The 18,185-nt window shown below is 36.2% G+C and overlaps 3 protein-coding genes across 4 annotated transcripts; 1 reads left to right on the top strand and 2 right to left on the bottom strand.

Moving 5' to 3' along the window:
• Positions 1-1,903: 1,903 nt before the first annotated feature.
• On the bottom strand, positions 1,904-9,936 carry LOC114714289 (T-complex protein 1 subunit alpha). 2 transcript variants are annotated; one of them, XM_028899018.1, is made up of 18 exons: positions 9,798-9,936; positions 9,622-9,703; positions 9,378-9,442; positions 9,034-9,123; positions 8,870-8,956; positions 8,717-8,776; positions 8,514-8,564; positions 7,907-8,002; positions 6,975-7,040; positions 6,545-6,762; positions 6,069-6,165; positions 5,254-5,340; positions 4,693-4,827; positions 3,875-3,979; positions 2,997-3,125; positions 2,653-2,756; positions 2,434-2,524; positions 1,904-2,331 (listed from the first exon to the last, which is right to left on the bottom strand). In XM_028899018.1, exons 2-18 carry the CDS (start codon positions 9,692-9,694, stop codon positions 2,248-2,250), a joined length of 1,638 nt encoding a protein of 545 aa, XP_028754851.1. In that variant the 5' UTR covers positions 9,695-9,703; positions 9,798-9,936; the 3' UTR covers positions 1,904-2,247. The 2 variants fall into 2 exon arrangements, with proteins under 2 accessions (XP_028754851.1, XP_028754850.1); XM_028899017.1 differs by having other exon boundaries at positions 9,802-9,925.
• A 4,103-nt stretch (positions 9,937-14,039) lies between these two features.
• LOC114714292 (heterodimeric geranylgeranyl pyrophosphate synthase small subunit, chloroplastic) lies at positions 14,040-16,055 on the bottom strand. Its single transcript, XM_028899020.1, has 2 exons — positions 15,619-16,055; positions 14,040-15,188 (listed from the first exon to the last, which is right to left on the bottom strand). The coding sequence occupies exons 1-2, from the start codon at positions 15,961-15,963 to the stop codon at positions 14,520-14,522; spliced, it is 1,014 nt and encodes a 337-aa protein (XP_028754853.1). The 5' UTR covers positions 15,964-16,055; the 3' UTR covers positions 14,040-14,519.
• A 361-nt stretch (positions 16,056-16,416) lies between these two features.
• On the top strand, positions 16,417-17,965 carry LOC114714265 (F-box/kelch-repeat protein At3g23880-like). Its single transcript, XM_028898995.1, has one exon. It carries the CDS (start codon positions 16,417-16,419, stop codon positions 17,716-17,718), a length of 1,302 nt encoding a protein of 433 aa, XP_028754828.1. The 3' UTR covers positions 17,719-17,965.
• Positions 17,966-18,185: the final 220 nt, after the last annotated feature.

The raw sequence follows: 18,185 nt of genomic DNA, 5'->3' as shown, positions 1-18,185 counted from the left end.
ATGAAGCATAACAACAATCATCTGCAACTTGAGCTGAAGGAAGAAGATCTTTCAAGCCACTTCTTACATTATGAATTACATTACCAGATGCAATAAAAACTTCATCTTTCCAAGCACCCACTGGACGATCTATGTTTGAAAACAGTCTAATAGTTTTTGTTCTAATCTAACCGTCAAAAACATTGCATTTATCATCATAAACCCACAACTCTAAACAACGATCCATAGTTCCAGACTCAGAGAGAATTAGCACACCAAGAGATTCTCTATATTCTGTAAGGTTCTTGGAAACTTCAAAGCTATCAGGACTTGGCACACTTGTCTTTCTGAGCATATTGTTTTCTGCATCAAAAGAAACAACGAATTCATGACTGAATCTTTGGTTTGTTGTCATTGCCACCAAAAACATATTTCTTTTAACTGTAACAGAATTCTCAACCCAGACAACAGGTCCTTTCACAGTGGCACCATGATGATTGGAATGTTTAACTTCCTTCCAAAACCCAGAATTCAGCGAGTACCTTTCAATTTGCATAGCATGAATTCCAACAGCGCTGCTTTGAGAAGCATAAATTCTTACAACCTCGTAGTCATTGGCACAGGCATTATAAACAAAATATGGTGGGGCGTTTTGAGGTAGCCGAGCATTAGAGTGTCCAAGAATTCGTCTGACTTGCCCCGTTGCTGGATTCCAAAGGAAAAGGCAAGAAGAAGGGTCATGTGAATAAAGACAAACACATATCAAACCATTGCAAGAGCCCACTATCTTAAAACCCATATCAGAATCTGCAACTCTTGGGACATGAAATACTTGGATTTTGTTGCTTGCAATTTCAAACAAAAACAGTTCCAAACCACTACTTAGCTGGTCCCAGTCAAAGCGTTGAATGACGAGAAGAGGGTTCTTCTTGGAATGGTAATGGGGGTGGTCTAAGATGAAACTTCTCAGAAGACCAGGCCATGCCTCACACACTGATCTGAAAAGGATTAAGAACTTCACGGGAAGCCTTATCAAGAATTCTCTGATTGTCCCATTAGTTGAAGTTGCAGGAGCTCTTGACCCCGCGGAAGAGATTAAAGGGGCACCGGAGGGCACAGTGTTGATTTCGTTCATCACCAATCTTGTTTTGAAAGATCATTGAGCTATATACCTAGGAAGAAGGGGCGTCGATGTTGATATACATGTGAACTTGAAATTCGAACAGATGGATTTGTTGAAGTACACAAGGAGGCTAACATTATGGCAGCTTTGGGAGTCGCGGTGAATACCGAAGTGCATCTTAGAAGAACGTTTCATTTTATTTGATTGATGAGAAAAATAAATGCTATTAAATATGCATTGAATAAAGTATATTATCCCCCCTTCAATTCTACTATCATTATAGATATTTATACTTTAATGGCATATCCTCTGCCTCCGGTTTATACAGTTTAAAAAATTAATATAATAATAGTATAATTAAATAAATATTATTTTAAAAAATCTTGACTGAAAAATTACTAAACCTTGGAAATATATTGTCAAATGTAATGCTGAAACGTTAAGAACAGCTAAAAAGATGGGAGGTAGAGTTGAAAATGCTACAAAATAAATACACAAGTCAAGGAAGGATATTTTAGTTGTAAAAAGGGTTAAATTTAGTCATTTTATTCATACTTATTTACTTCTAGTTGCTTTAGTCTGTTTTCGAGGTTACCAACACAAAACCAGCATGTCAAGCTTGGCATGCAGCTACAAATTCCAATCCTCCTAAAAAAATGGGAGGCAGGCAAAATACTTTCAAGGAGGGTTCATGGATTACCTGCTGCTCAACAGCAGACCTGGACCACACACATCATGAAAGAATCCATATCTGCGCAAGGGAGAACCGGGGGGGGGGGGGGGGGGAAGAGAAGAAAAAGGAGCAAAGGCAAACGGCAAAAGTTTCATAAGAGCTCTCACTTGTGTCAGACACTTGCATAGACTTGAACACTACAAAGGATATAAACTCAGTCCACTTACAATATGTAACCTGATCAGAAACTACTTCAACTAATATAATGAAAAATTATCTCAAAATCTTTAGAATATATAAAAATAAATCAGCGTCACTTGAAACAAAATTAACACATTTTCCCTTCAAAAACACGGAAGGCACTATAGCTTCGAATGTAGGAAACCTTCAAATGCACACCAATACATCCCTCCTTTGTTTTTTCTTTTTTAAGGGAAAAGGCCAAAAAGGTCTTGACATGTCGAGGTACACACTACTCTTCATTTTGACTTTCATCCTTAACAAGTTTGATCATATCGTCAATTCGAAGAATTGTGATAGCTGCTTCAGTAGCGAACTGTTAAAAGAAAAAACGTGTAGTTTTCCTCAGATTACTGTAAAGGGAGCTCTTCTGCCAAATAAAAAGCCATCCAAAAATTATATGTAGCCAAATGTTTACCTGAAGTATTTTTACTTTGCTCATTGCAGGTTCAATGACTCCAGCTTCCAAATTGTTTCTGATTGCTCCCTTAGAAAGGTCCAATCCCATGCTGGGGAGGGGAAAAAAAAACACTATCAGGCAAACAAATTCAACATGCCTACCACAAGGAAAGAGATTGTCAATGCCATCACAGTCCTCTCTGCCTCTCACAGACACAAAAGGTAGCTTGTCAAATACCTAGATAAATGTTTCTTATCTGCTTTAGTTTGTGCTGTATGGTGGTAAGCACGTAGTTTTGCAACCAACTCAGTCGCGTCCTTAGCGGCATTGACAGCAAGCACCTGCAAAGTATTATTCACAAATGTATGAGTTACTAAAATGGTTTGTAACAAGAAAATACAACTAGATAGATACTTGGCATCAAAGGGCGATCTATTGCAGAATTTACCCAAAAATATTCTCCAAAATTAAGTCAGAGGGCTAATGATGAAGAGTAAAATTTGGGGAACTCGTCCACAAAATTTTAGACTAACAACCAAATGCTCCCACGAGTGGGTTTTATCATCTAAGCTTGTACTAACCTTGGGAATGATTAGCAAAGATTCAGCAAACTCTGCAATAGCCAGCTGCTCCCGAGATCCCAAAGTTGTCGCAAGATACTCCAGATATACTGATAATGCAGCTTCAACAGCACCTCCACCAGCTACAACCTATATCATGAGTTGTGATAATTTCAGTGCATGAAATTAAAAGAGAGCTGCAAAATACACGAGTCATTCTTTTAAGACATCCCTTAAAACTTTAGCAGTCGTAGAGTTTAAATTCTTCAAGGACTATCTCCTTAATCATTTTCTGAACAAGTAATGGGGAATGTGGAGCTTTCTTTTGCTTCCTTCCCGGCAACAAGATCAACACCTGGTTTGATGACGCCTACAATGCCTGAGGGTAAGGCACAAGTTCAAACTCTTCTATGACTTCTAATCATTCCTTTTCCCCATAATTTGTCAACAGCCCTAGCTGACTTCTGCAGTATGTACAGTAAAATTTACTTCCTTCAAAATACTCATCAACCATGATTTGAACCTTCCACAAAACTTTGCAACCCGATAATGCCCCTTTTAGAAATAAAGTTCATAGGAGCCAAACACCCAGCAATAGACCTTTAAAACCCTTATTGCCAGTCACTCTTCCTCATCCACCTACAGTTAACCTTATGATGCCAAAGGCACTCACATCAAGAGACACCTTCAAGTTAGCTAATTAAATTCTAATTCCCTTGGCATCCTATGATAGATGGTCTCCAATGCAGGTTTTTGTTCCACCGTTCTGCTCCTCAAGTCACAATCTCATCATAGAATACATATGAGACATTTCAACAAAAAATATATAAAATATTAAACTAAAATGAACATAAGGAACTTCAAAGTCAGATAAAAAGCTAAAGTTTGCAGAAGGCTACCGTATTTGATTCAAGAGTTCTCTTGACAATTGATAAAGCATCGTGCAAAGCTCTATCCATCTCGTCAAGCATATAGTCATTTGCACCTCTGAGGATCAAAGAGACCTGTAGAACAGCAAATATGAGTATTAGTATGTCTGAGAAACATATTTTACTTTTAAGCTTCATATTTTACTTTATTTTTCTTTCATGTTTTATTTTATCTTATGATTCCTTTGGGATGGAGGCAGGGTTAGTTATGGGTTCCTATTAGCCTTTACGCAGCTTACGTGAGGATGACCTTCTGGAAAAGGAAATTTGATATGTTCTAGTTGTTCTGCTCCCTCTACCTCAGTTCTTCTTTCTCTTCCTCCCTCTTCATTATCTCCCTCACCTTTCTTCATGTCCCCCCTCTTGCTGTTCTTCATCCTTCTTTCTGCATATCCCTTTCTTCCGGTCTTACCTCTCTATCTCTGTTCACATCTCCCCCATCCCTTCCTCCCTCTGTTTGCATCTTTCTTCAAACATCCGACTAGATTTTTCCTCCGTCATCATCAGTGGCTTAGTGTTTTAATATCAAGGTGCCAATGACACGATAAAAAATGTACACCACCTAAATAATGATAACAAAAATCATATCACCACTTTCTTTTTAATTTGATATCTTCAGGCTCCAATGGACTAAAATTTCAGGTCACTCAGCAAGTGAAGGGTTTAGATCCCAAAGGTGGCAGGCTTAGATCTATGCGCTACCATGATCCCCAATTTTGCTTAATTAGAATGTTGGTTAAACAAGGGTAAAGCACAATTCAGTATCAAATTCGAGACTAGTCACTCACGGCACTGGTTGTCTTGGTCCCTTTTATCATAATTACAGCATCATCAGCAACACGCTCCTCCACAACCTCATCTGCATATCCAAGAAGTGTCGGCTCAAATGTTTCCTCCCCTTCCATATCAGCAAATGTTGAGACCTGCATCCATCAGATACAGTTAACATGGCAAGAGTTAAAATTCATTTGAGAATTTAGTATGATGAACAACAATGTCAGCTATTACAGGATTAAAAGAACCAACACCTAACAGGCCAGGGTGGAAAGCTCAACATGAAATATCAAAATCAACAGACCAGCCCAATCGACAGCCAAGAAAACAAGACAGCCTTTGTAATTTAATTTGAGAAGAGAGAAAAACTCAAAAGTCCAAATAGCATACAATTTTGTGGAAATATTTTCACTTTGTTAGACCATTTCAGCAGAGTTACCAGGTAGGAATGGGTATTTCTGAAGGTAAACTACATGGACGGGAAATAATACACTTCCCATGATGAAAGATTGAAAGCAAATATTTGAACTTACTAACGCCTCTTGTGCATAACAAAGTAAAAGAAACGGACTTACCAATGTTGCACCAGTTGCCTTGGCAACATGGCGCATATCCTCCTTCCGCACTCGTCTTACAGCAATTGCCCCAGCCTCAACAAAGTACTGAAAAAAAATGAATATTAAAATACAACAACAAGTACTTGCAAAGTATGCTACTTCAATTCAAATACAGAACACGAGATATAAACCCCAAAAAAAAAAAAAAACAATCCTTCAATCTTACACAAGATCAACAGTACAACAATTCGAATTCAAATTTACATAAAATTTCACATCCCGAATCCAAGAATTAATCAAACGTGCAACGAAGCAAAACTACTAATCACAGCATTATTAGAAACCGGAAGGCATAAGCTGCAAAAATGGCATGGCACAGATTCTGGTATAATTAGACGAATATATAAAACAGCAAGTATTAAATGTTTGTGTGCATATAAGGATGAAAGGTGCAACAGACGGCTAAGAAGAAAAGAGAGCCCCATAAAAACAAAAGTGAACCTTATAATCCTAGAGGAAGCAAACACAAGAAGATAAAAGATACATGATTAGCAATTTCCCAGAATTCTGACTAAGAAAATGAAGATGCAAATCAATGGAACAATGAGAAAAGCTTGTTTCGTCTTGCATGTTTGGAAGAACAGTCCACTGTCAAATACATTTGTCATAGGTAAACATTCAATATACTTCACAATACACATGTATAGAGATCCTAGGTTCCAATGTCCTAAAAAAGATCACAAGTTTCATAAACCAGAGATAAACGAAATAGCTAGACATTTGTCCTGATTGAATCTCATCTCCAAAGAGGGATCATCTAACAAAAAACTTACCTTCAGAGCCATGTCATCAATTCCTTTAGTAGTAAGAACAACGTTGGCTCCGGCTTTCAGTAGTTTTTCAATTCGTTCTTTAGTCATATCAGCCTCTCTGTAATGAGATCAAGCAACCCCTTATTGAACATATCACATAAGTAATATATTATTTAATGTTTCAAAACATCATGAAATTTCCATAATATTTCAAGCAACCAGTAGACCTTTCACTGCACATATTCAGTTTTCTCAAAGAACCAAAATACATATTATTGACAAAGGTATAAGATGACAACCATTAGTCTGTTACACCAAGAACAAAATTGTGAACAACCACATTTCCAACAAGCCCACCACAACTCCCCTCAAGTGTCTCTTGCAAGGCCCGATATCATGTTCACACCTAACTGAAAACGCTACTTTTAAATTTGTGTAATAATTTTAGCAAAATTCATCCTGCGTAGGTGCATCTATGGCAGTTGTTTATTACATACCTTTGACGGATTTTCTCAAGTTCCCTGGGATCCGAGACTACGACTTGGACACCCAATTGCATTTTTGTCTTCTGAAGATTAAAATCAAGACAAGCAATTTTTGCAGGGGCAACTCTAAGAGGCATTCCTTGGGCAGCACGGCCAGTATTTAGAGCATAACCATTCATTAGATAACTATCTCTAGCACTTTTTCCATGAGCTTTCAATACATTGATTCCCTGGAAATCAGAGGGGAAAAATCATTCTTAAATCAAGTTGAAGCCTAAGATCAAGAATTTAAAATTTAAGCAAGATTGAACTACACACATTACCATTCAGAAATGCTCAAGCCTACAATCGATGACCAGATAACATATTACCAAGTTTGGCTTCTTTTAGCATGGAAAAGAAATTCTCAGGAGAATATTAGAAAGTTCAATATATTACCAACCTTGATTGGGTATTTAATTTCACCCCTGGCATTGGTTGTCTTTACTGCTTGCACCGCATCAACAACCTGAGTATCATACAAAAAATTCAAATTGATTATTAAAAAGGTGATAAGATCAGAAACAACATTTTGCATCCTGCACAGACGAATTAAAAGCTAAGAACAATCACTCCAATGATGATGCTTCTGACCAAAGACAACTCTAAAGGAAGTCCTAGCACTGAATGCAGCAGAAAGAAATCACAACATTTTCCAGAGTTTTCAAATGCAACGAACTTACTGAAATTTTTCAGTGAAGCCTACAGTTTGCAAACCATTTTCAATATTGTCCTATCTCCTACCTCTTCTTTTATTTCCTTAAATTGATTTATTATATTCTCCTACCATTAACATATTCTAGATGTGATTTTAGAAAGATCTATGTACTCAATAACAGAGTTCTTATTCCAGAAGCATAGACACAGCATAGATATCGGGAATTATGTTTATGGTCAAGGAACATTATATCACCTCAGGTTGTGAAAGAAGTAAGAATATAACAACACAACCCAAACAACCAATTGTGCAAACAAGTGAATAAGCCACAAATATCCATAAGAGGTATCCAATGGTTTGCAATTTGTTTAGCTACGCCTGATCACCAAGTTATGCAAAGTTAAACATAATAAGAATACTCATAAAGTACTTGACCGTCCATTCAGCACAATTACAAATGCAAGGAAGGTTAAGAGCCGTGGTGCAGGTGAACCATCAAAACATAATACAGAAAACTACTATTGCTTAAAAAGTTTCAAATCAAAGATGATTTCAGTAAGGAAAAAGGAACCAATGAGCTCCGTAGAAAGCATAAAACATTGGCTCTTTCAAATGCTAATCCAAGTAAATACAGAAATTTAAACAGAAATGTTTAAAATGGCTTTATCTAAATATACCAAGTTCGCAAAGAAGTCACTATCACCAGCTATCAACTTTGATGACATACTGGTCTTGGCACAGTTGATTAGCGAATCTTTTCCAAGCTTCTCCACCTATAATGACAAAAGAACAACCAGACTAATCACGACATAGGATACATAACAGCCAACAAATGCATCAATCTTCACATAAAATCATGGCTAGTAGACGAGAACTAGCCATTGGTTCGCTGAAAATAAGACAAGGAGCCAATAGCCAAGAGAAACAGAGTTTCAATCAATAAAATGTCATATCATAAACATTGTTTTTCATTATATATACTTCTGCATTAATTAAAGAATTATAGGAACAACAAACACATCTGACATACGACAATATTCTTTGCTATCAGAACTCAGAATAATTAGACATATAGAATACCCTTACTCCTAGACAGCTGTCATCGTGCAATAGTCCACCGATGACTTCTCTAAACTAACATTTTTTGTTTTTATATATGCTTGCAAAAATTTCTGTGACAGACTTTTGAAGAGGGAAGAAAAGGAGTAAAGAAAAATAAAATATGCTCCTGTAATTTACAGCAACACTACATCAGCTCAATAATACTAATATAGACGATCTTACCTTGACAGATAGCTTTTCTTCAACATATTTGCAAGCTTCCCGCATAGCAAGCTATCATCCAGAAAAATTAACAAAGAGAAGTGATAAGTTTGCTGCGTAAATTCAAATTCCTAATCAACAAGCAATAGTCTCAGATATCTGGCTTCAAAGGCAATACATACATAAACTACCAGAAGCAAAACAGTAGGAATAAAGATACTTACTCGGTATCCACTAATAATTGAGGTTGGATGAATCTTATTTCTCACTAGATCATTGGCTCTCTGCATAAAAAATAAGAAGTTGCTCAATGACATCGTATGCAGTTATGCCCTACAAATGCATATGAACTGCTAAAAATTGAGGTCGGTACTTACTTTTAGCAACTCTGCAGCTACAATGACCACGGAAGTTGTGCCATCTCCTACTTCTTTATCTTGAAGTTCAGCCAATTCTACCAATACCTGCGAGGCCATGAATGAATGTCAACATGAAGCTAAGGCAAGATAAATCACACAATAAAATCTGACCATCTCTTCACCTTGGCTGCAGGGTGCTCTACTTCCAACATTTTAAGTATAGTAGCACCATCATTAGTAATGGTCACGTCACCAATGTCATCAACAAGCATCTGAGATAAACAAACAACAAAAATGTGCAGTAGTAAGATCGCATATTACATCATTCATGAACTTGTTAACATCTAAAACAAAGGAGCAGGAGTTACAACAAAGCCACGCCAATGGATAATACCTCAACTAACCCAGAAAAACTTGTAAGAAGAAAGGAAAAAAGGACGCGAATGAGATTATACGAACGAATAAAATAATGCGTATTATGACTGTATCAAGAAGCAAACAACACCAAGATAATAGACAACCGTACCTTGTCGAGGCCAACAGGCCCCAGCGAAGATTTCACAATGTTGGCAACTGCTTGGCAAGCCACCACTGTAACCCAACATTCAAAGCGCATTTACGCAAATTAGACCCCAGTATGCAATTATGTGTGAACTATGACTTAATATCAATTCTGGAATCATGCACCAAAACAGCCACATTTTTGGAGTAGACATATGGAATGGAAAAAAGAAGCTTCTTTAATAAAGTGGAAGTTGGAAGGAAGGTACCATTTTGGGTCCGAACGTCTTGTCCAGATTGGCGCTCTCCGGAAATATCAAGTGTTTGTGCAGCAACTGCCATTTCTGATTTCTACAAGGAGAGTGATAAAAACATTACATAAAACTCGAAAGTGAAGAAGCAAACGATAATAACTACTCGAAACAGATCCAGAAAAGACATAAACCTACAATGCAATAGAGAAGTGAACGAAACAAGAACCAGAAAAATCAATGGCGTTGATCGGGGGAGCAGGACAGAGGGGTCTAGGGTTTCTCTATGGTATTTGTTTCAGTGTCAGTCTCCCGGACCTTCAAGAAGGGTTTCTCTCGCGTTCCAGAGTTCCTTTTCTTTTCTTTTTTCTCCTTTTTTTTTTTGTCTGAACTGAAAAATGAATAAAATCAATCAAATAAAAGCATAATAATATAAAACACAAAGCAAGCAATGATTTTACAGCATGCATTTTATTCTTTATTTTTTGCCAACAGCACATCTTAATCTAATTTTATAAGATAAAAGTATTGTTACACTGCTTCCAATTCTTCATATAAGAGTTAGTTGATTAAATTAAATAAATTAAAAAACTAGTTAAATTAGTTATTTATAAGTCTTTTCTAAAATATCCTTACTAATCAAATATATTAGCTGGAATTATTATTATTATAAGGATCACCTTCTGAAAAATGAATAAATATAAGAGGCAAATTATATTGGGGTCTTGTATTTAAAACCAAAATAAAAATCAAATAAACTCTTATATTAAGAATCAGAAGCAGTATACAAAACTTAATGATTATTTGATTAATTATTAGTAACTGTTTCTACTGAAATTAAATTATGGATCGATTCAAGTGTTTTATATTAATTTAAAAGTCAAACTTATAAGCTCCATTCAAAATACATAAATGTATGATTTTTTTCCGGCTTAAATGTGTGATTTTCTTTTTTTAATCTTCGTCATCTTAAATGTGTGACTTCTAAAAGATCATACAATGGACATACATTTGATGCCAAACAAATATAGTAATAGTCATATCAATTTTGTAATTGAATTTATAAAATTTTTAATTAAATTACATATTTGTTAAGTTAATAGCAAAACATTACATGGTATTGTATAAAAATATAAAATTAAAGGAGAATTATAATAGAATCGACGAAAAGGAAATAACTATTCAAAAGTTCTAATAACAAGTGAAGAGTTTTTATTTCCTATTCTGAAACTCGTAATTACAAGTTGTTTAGTTGTTATTGAAATTTTATAACAATTATATTTCTTTCTTTAGACTTAATTGCAATTCTTAAAATTAAATTTATTTCAAATCCCAATATCCACAAATTATTGATAGTAAAATTTAGGGAGTGCTTGGGTAAGATCAAAACTACAGTTTCAGAAGTATTTTTACGGCATACGAAGTAAATATATAGAAAAGTTTATCTCGATTTATGAAAAAATGCTTTTGATATATAGAGGAGTTTATTGGCTTCTCAAATTCTTTTACAATATGAAATATTACTGGTCAAGCCAGGATCTTTCCATTCATTACCTCAATCTTTAACCCGAATTTATTGTCAGTGACTCAGAAAGAAGAGCCAGCAGTGATAACTCCTTTTTTTTTTTTTTAACGCATTAACGCCTACAACGAGGATAATAATAACAATTGTAACAATCAATTAGTGTACTAACAACTCGGAATAAGATGGATGGTAGAAATTATCATATACTGTTGCTAGCCCCTTAATAACAGTTAATTAAAAATTTAATTTAATTATAAATATAAGAGATCAATCTGTTTTTTTTAATATTTATCTACTTTACCCTCTAGTAATTCTTATATTAATTGTTCATGTTAAGAAATTCATATAAAAGAATAGTTTTAATAGACATGATTAATATAGTTATTTTAGGAAATACAACATTTACTTATTATAAATAAGTAAGTTAATTAATTTTCTTAATATTCATAAATTAGTTATTTAATTATTATATTAAAGAGTACGTTCTTAAATTTTGTGTATGGAACAAATTACCAAACTCATCGCAAAACCATCCAACAATGCTTCATACAAACTAATCACAATTTTCAATCCAAATTCAGTGACTTCATATAAACCGTAACGTGTGAGTTGTTAAAATTTAAGAATACAATTTTTTTGAGGAAAAAAAAATCAGTAGTAATCGAAGATATTATTTACACTGCAAGTTTTCAATTTTCAACCTAAGGAGTATCTTTCTCGCAATCGAATTGTTCAAACAAATTTATGTAAGGAGGCTGTTAATAGAAACCAAATGTTCGTATGTCTACACATCGTAGTTCTCTAATTACATACCAAACCAACCCATGTCATCGTTATTACATCATATTGCATTAAATTCCATTGCATTCTTCCTGATTTGGTAAACAAAACAGGCTGTTTATTTTCTCGGACGTAGGTAATTCGATATAATTTCTTTCACAACTTGTTTCTCACGACAATTCTTCAGGAATTTTTTGGCATGATCTCACCTGATCCTTTTTTTGTTGAAAATTTTTTTAAATGAGTTGGGTCTTAAGAGCTCCTCAGGACATGCCTTCGGGCTGAGAAAGTACTTATAAAAGTATTTACAGATCACTCACCAACAAAATCCTTACATCGGTAGTGGGATTCAAATTCCTAATTTTATAAGTTATAAACTGACTCCTTATTAACGGGACTAACTCTTATTAGTATGATTTGATTCCTTCCAATAATTAAAAGTGATTACTAAGTTGGACGCCTCGTTCTTTTAACAAGTTTAGTAATATCAGATGCTTGTGATTTGCAATTTGTTCTCTTAACAAGTTGCGCATAGATTTGTGTGAATAGAGATTGGATTCCAAGACCATGAGCAAATTCACATCCAATGTCAATTGTCCTCAATCTATTTTGAAGATTTCAATTTTTTATTTTAAAATTTTAGAAGTTTTTAGTTTATTAGGATTACAATGTTAAATAAACATAATTTTCTAACTATCCCATTCTTGAAATAGAATTTAATCCTTAAAAAAAATTGAAAATCTCATAATTTTGACCTCTTTGTTTGGAGGGAAAGAAATGATGGAGGAAAGAAACATTTTCCCTGGTAGAAAGTATCTCATGGTTACCTATATAAATAATATATACTCTTCCAGTTCTTAATATAAGACCCGTTTAACTAATTTGATTAGATTAAGGAAGTCAGGTAAGTTAGTTACTTATAAGAAATGCGATATATCTTTTTTAAAATACCATAATCATTTTTCTTAATACCCTTCTTCCATTTCTACTTGATTATGGTTGAGAGAATATCCATATGGGTAATTTAGAGAAAATTGATAAATATGAGAAATGTGTCTTATATTTAGGATCAAAACTAACTCAACAATTGGGTCCTATATTAAGAACCGGAGGAGTATAAGCATATTTTTTTTCCTTTTTTTTTTTCATGTTCCCTAGCCTTATACAAAGCTCTAACTTCTTTCATCCATCAAGTTTTCATTATAACAGCCTCCAATATATTTGATAATATGACATATCTTGTTTGAAACATTACCCTTTTTGCTTAGTATTTCTATCCAACCGCAAAATTTTCTAACTAATTAATCAAGTTTCTTTAATTAGTGATTTTTATCAAGAACAATTTTGAGATTTTAAGATTTTTTTAAAAAAACTAATTTTAACTTTCTTAAGTTATGTAAAGTATTTAATTGAAGGACACAAAATAAAACAAGAGAAAATGATATTTTTCTCACTTGTCCATTGTGTCTTTTCTAAGTTAATTTTAATTTTGTTCCCTCCCATCCTTTCTTATTCATGGATATTGACATATTGTTATCAGCTTAATGACATAAGATTGTATAATTAGGACCTAGGAGTTTGCAGCTCCTACTTGTAGCACATCAGGTTGTTAATGCTAACCCTTAAATTTTTTCTGCAGAAAAGTTGAGTGAATTCAGTAATGGTGACTCATGATGGGCCATCTCGTTTGGACCGAACTGGCCAACTGGGCCGTCTTCCTAGCCCAGAGTCAGCTCATTTTCCCATGAACTTCCATTGCAACTCATAGCATAATTAGTAACAGGACTGAGTCTAGCACAAAAAATTAATCCCTCACAGCGTAACAAATAAAGATTTGAATCTCCGCTGATAGAAGTATTCACATTTAGTACCTGACAGTATTTTTAATAAGATTGTCTCTATGAGGGAGGATATCTATGTTTTATGCTTTAGCTAAAAAAAGAAAAACCCGTAGCATAATTACGTCAAGATCCAAAAGTATCACAAGTATAAGGTCTTCCCAACAACTTTAACTCCACAAAAGTCACAAATGGAGTATGAGAAACCCAAACACTTTTCCTCGTCGACCGCAACGAGTGCAGAAAACGAAAGTATAGCCTTCGACAAAATTTCCAGCAACATGAGTATAGAGTAACCTGAACTATTGGCATCAGAAGACTATGGTATCTTTAGACGGCACTTAACAACGAGAGTTTAGTGCCAACTATAAAGATTGATATAGTATTACTTAAAATCTCAGGACAATGTCACAACTTGAGATCTCTGTATAGACTAACCTGTTTACCTTAACATAAAAATAATCAGTAAAGATTAAGACCGTACTTCAATACCATGAATCCGAACACTCTTGATGAGAATATTATGAGAATAAATAATCGATACATAAAATCAGAATTCGTCAACCTGATTAAGGTTTCAAGCAGAAAACTAAGTGTATCCGCACTGCTTTGACTCGGAAGCTGCTTCTGCACAGGTGATTTTCGTCAGCAAACAATGTAGTTGCTTTTGTAATCATGAGGTTCTCTCCATACGGCACAAAAGAAAAATAGAAGATCCTCGTTCATGCAGATCCATCATATGAATACAAAATCAAATTCCAAGAACCAATCTATTATGCACTGGCATCCACAACACTGAAATTTCTATTCATAGCATAATCCAGAAAACCATACAGAGGAAACACTCGTTCCTGGTACTTCTGATGAAACCCATCTAATTCTGCCTTGGCTTTTGCTTTAAGCTCCTCAGCTAACTCAACTGCTTTGTCTATTCCATAAATCTCCACATAACTCTTCCCTCTGTTTTTTGTCTCACTTTCCTTTTCGGATTTTGTTTTTGTTCTCAAAATATCATTTACAATTGCGTACAATACTCCCACAGCTCTCCCATAGCTCCTCAATCTCTCAATGTCATCGTCTTCAGCACCAGCAATAAGTCCTCCACATACTGCAGAACACTCCCCCATTTCACCATACTTCTTCTCTTGGATGAATCCAACTTCACTAGGCCCACCTTCAAGGTCGAGGAACTGCCCAGCAGCCATGCCGGTGGAGCCTACAGAACGGGCGATCTCGGCAATCACGCGGAGGAGCTGGGGCTCAGGCACAAGGTCAGAGGGAGTGTGGGAAACAATGTGACGAAATCCCAGTGGAAACAGAGCATCACCCGCGAGAATGGCCATGTCAACACCATGGACGGTGTGGTTGGAGGGCTGGCCTCGACGAAAGGCCGAGTCATCCATGCAGGGTAAGTCATCATGGATCAATGAAGCTGCATGAACCTGTCAGAAATAAACCATCCATTCTAACTCAGACTTTCATGCGTAAGAATTACGCCAAACTGCAGTTACAAAAATTAAGTTTTACAGAACCGACTTTCGCTATAAAAATTAAGTCAAACTTACTTTTCATAACAATGAAATGATAATATATCGTAATAATCAAAGATTCTTTTGTTCGAGGTCTTTTACCAGTGTCATTTTAGGTGAAAATTCCTTTTCTTTTATAAGCAGATGCAACTAGAAAAGAAGGAGTAAGAAACAGGTATTGGAGCAACAATCAAAGGAATAATCAAACCACACGAATGTTATTTCTTTTGCGCCCAGAACAAGCAATTGCAGTAACTGTTAGATAAGAAGCGTAAACGAACGAAGGATATATAGGTCTGATTCGTAAAATTATAATGCAAATAGAAAAGGTAAAGAAGAGGACCATTTCGAGGGCGCAGGCGGTGGGAAAGGCGGCACGGCGGTGGGCGCCGAAGAGTTCGCAGGTGGCGATGCACATGACAGGAGCGGAGCGCTTAGCACCTTTAGCAAGGACAGAGTACCTCATAGCTTCATAGATCTGAGGAGGGAAGTTGACGGGAATAGCTTCGTCAAGCTTGAGATTGATCTGAGACATGAGAGAAGTCCAGTAGGACTTCAAATCGAACGAAACGGAAGAAACTGAGGAGGAGGGGGAAGAAAAAGCGCGAACTGGACGGTGAATAAGCTTGGGGGGCTTTCGGGGGAGCCATAGGTGGGAAGAAGAAGGAACCATTGCAAAGGAAGGCATATCGTCTTGGAAATTGCAGATAGGAATTTGGATAGAAGAAAACAACGAAGAAGAAGAAGAGGGAAATGGAAAAATTGGCAATGGGATTTCCGTAAGAAGAAAGGCACGAAACGGCGAGAGCATTTCCATTTGAGGATGACGATGATGACTTGTGCTCTGCGGTTCTTACACGTGTCCAATCAATTTCCATCACAACCGTCCATTTTTCATAAGCAGCGGCTCCCCGTTTTTGTGAAGGGACTGGACTAGCTCGAGCCTAGAGCCCCAGGATCAGATAAACTTCGACACGTGTCCATTGCCTTTGAATTCTCATTTTCTGTAGGGCCATTATTACCCCCACGCCAGGCATTTAATTCTCCAATAAGCAGCCGTCAAAAACCACTCACATTCAATTAGTGGATAAAAACACTAAAAAAATAAAACACTCAATTTAATTTAATTTAATTGTTCTTTATGGCCGTTCCAACTTCTGAGATTGCAAAACGCCGTTATCTCCTTCACTCCTTCGCTCTACTTCTCTCCCTGCCCATGAATGCGAATTTCGAATCCCTAATTCCCTCCGACGAGCAGATGGCACTTGGCGGCGAAAAATCCTTTTTGCCGTTCGATATTATCACCAACATTCTCAAAAGGCTTCCTGTCAAATCCATTGTTCGATTTCAGTCTGTGTGCAAAGCATGGAAAAGTCTCTTCAAAACCCCATCTTTCATTGCTGAGCATGCCCGCCACTCTGCTCAGGAAAACCCTTTTCTTCTCATCCATGCATACGATTACAACTACAGGCGTCTGTCCTTACGGTTGCTTAATCATCAGATGGAAACTGTTGAAGTTCTGAGCACACTCTTTATCGATTCCTTCGGACGTGGTTGGAGAATCATTGGTTCTTGCAATGGCTTGCTTTGCGTGGAACTCGATACTGATCAAGGAAGGTTTCCTATTTCACTTTTGCTGTGGAACCCAGTGACCAATGAGGTAAGAAAGGTACCCCAAACAATATATGATTATCATCACGTTTCCGCCGTAGGATTTGGGTTCAGTAGCGTTGTTAATGATTACAAGATAGTGAGATTTTATCACCCATCGTTGCTTAACAAGAAGGAAGCTCAACACTTGTATCGCAGCAGGCTTTACTGTGTGCAAGTATATTCATTAAGCACAGGTTCATGGAAGGAACTAGAAATGGGGGATTTACGGCATACACAATTTCTCCCCGGAGCTGTATGTGCTAATGGAACTATTTTTTGGTATGGACTGGGGCTTTTTAAAAATATGTTAGTTTCGTTCGACATAGCAACGGAAGTGTTTACACTAACACCAATAGATACTTTTTATTCTGAAGCTGAGTATGGTCTTTGTCCATTTAGGCTTGATGTGTACGGAAACAAACTTGCTATGTGTGATGGTTACTACGTTGAGGCCGAAGACTCTAAAACTTATTCCATTGATATGTGGGTGGTCGAGGAGGGTGCTAGTAAATCTGGGAAGAGTTATAGTTGTACTGAGAAATGTAGGATTGGACCACTTTCAAATGTTTTACGGCCCTTGTGTATTTGGAGGAATGGAATAGTCTGCTGTAAAGAAAAAAGTGAAGAAAGTGAGGCTGAGGTGGGGGCTGACTCAGGAAACTTACTATATCTGTTCAATGTCACTACTAAGGAATGGAAGAAGTTCCACAACTGTTCTGCTGCCTATGACCAGTGTGATATTTTTAATTATGAGAAAAGCCTTCTGTCTGTTTTGCAACATCTAGGTTGACTGATAAGCCTTTCTCAAGTAGGATCATTTCTGTATTCCACATTTCTTTTGTCTCGGTAATTTTAGTGGAAAGTAATCCACATAACCTCTTACCATCTTGGTTGTACCTATAATACTTTATTCTGCGTTAGATTTGTGATCTGGAATGTAGAAATTCAGTACTAGTAGTTCCAAACTCCATTTTAGCTTGCTATATTATCATATGATCAATTTTCTCGCATAAATATATAGTTCAGTTGCTGCTCTATAACAATTTTTGGGCTTTATTGGCTGCTTAACATGTCTAGAGGAATGAAAGGCTTGCATGACAGGTTAAAGCTTCTTGCTCTGTTATTTTTTAATCTAAATCAAATGGAGTGATAGGTTCTAATACACAGCAGAAGAGAGTGAACTATTTGAATTGTTGCTTTGTGTTGCTGCTGCTGGATCTCAGCATTACACTTTAACTGCGCAACTAACTGTTTAAG

The sequence above is a fragment of the Neltuma alba genome, unplaced genomic scaffold (genome assembly GCF_004799145.2).
Source record: "Neltuma alba isolate B1F8T4 unplaced genomic scaffold, ASM479914v2 tig00011497_pilon, whole genome shotgun sequence".
NCBI classification, from domain to species: Eukaryota; Viridiplantae; Streptophyta; class Magnoliopsida; order Fabales; family Fabaceae; genus Neltuma; species Neltuma alba.
This window is presented reverse-complemented; position numbering and strand designations above follow the sequence as displayed.

Excerpts from the sequence above, each read along its gene's own strand:
- LOC114714289 (XM_028899018.1), bottom strand. The coding sequence starts at position 9,694 with ATGGCAGTTGCTGCACAAACACTTGATATTTCCGGAGAGCGCCAATCT. Across the intron at positions 8,003-8,513 it reads AAGAAAAGCTATCTGTCAAG|GTGGAGAAGCTTGGAAAAGA; the intron begins GTAAGATCGTCT and ends TTGTCATTATAG. Across the intron at positions 7,041-7,906 it reads GTGACTTCTTTGCGAACTTG|GTTGTTGATGCGGTGCAAGC; the intron begins GTATATTTAGAT and ends TATGATACTCAG.
- LOC114714292 (XM_028899020.1), bottom strand. The coding sequence starts at position 15,963 with ATGCCTTCCTTTGCAATGGTTCCTTCTTCTTCCCACCTATGGCTCCCC. Across the intron at positions 15,189-15,618 it reads CCGCCTGCGCCCTCGAAATG|GTTCATGCAGCTTCATTGAT; the intron begins GTCCTCTTCTTT and ends TATTTCTGACAG.
- LOC114714265 (XM_028898995.1), top strand. The coding sequence starts at position 16,417 with ATGGCCGTTCCAACTTCTGAGATTGCAAAACGCCGTTATCTCCTTCAC.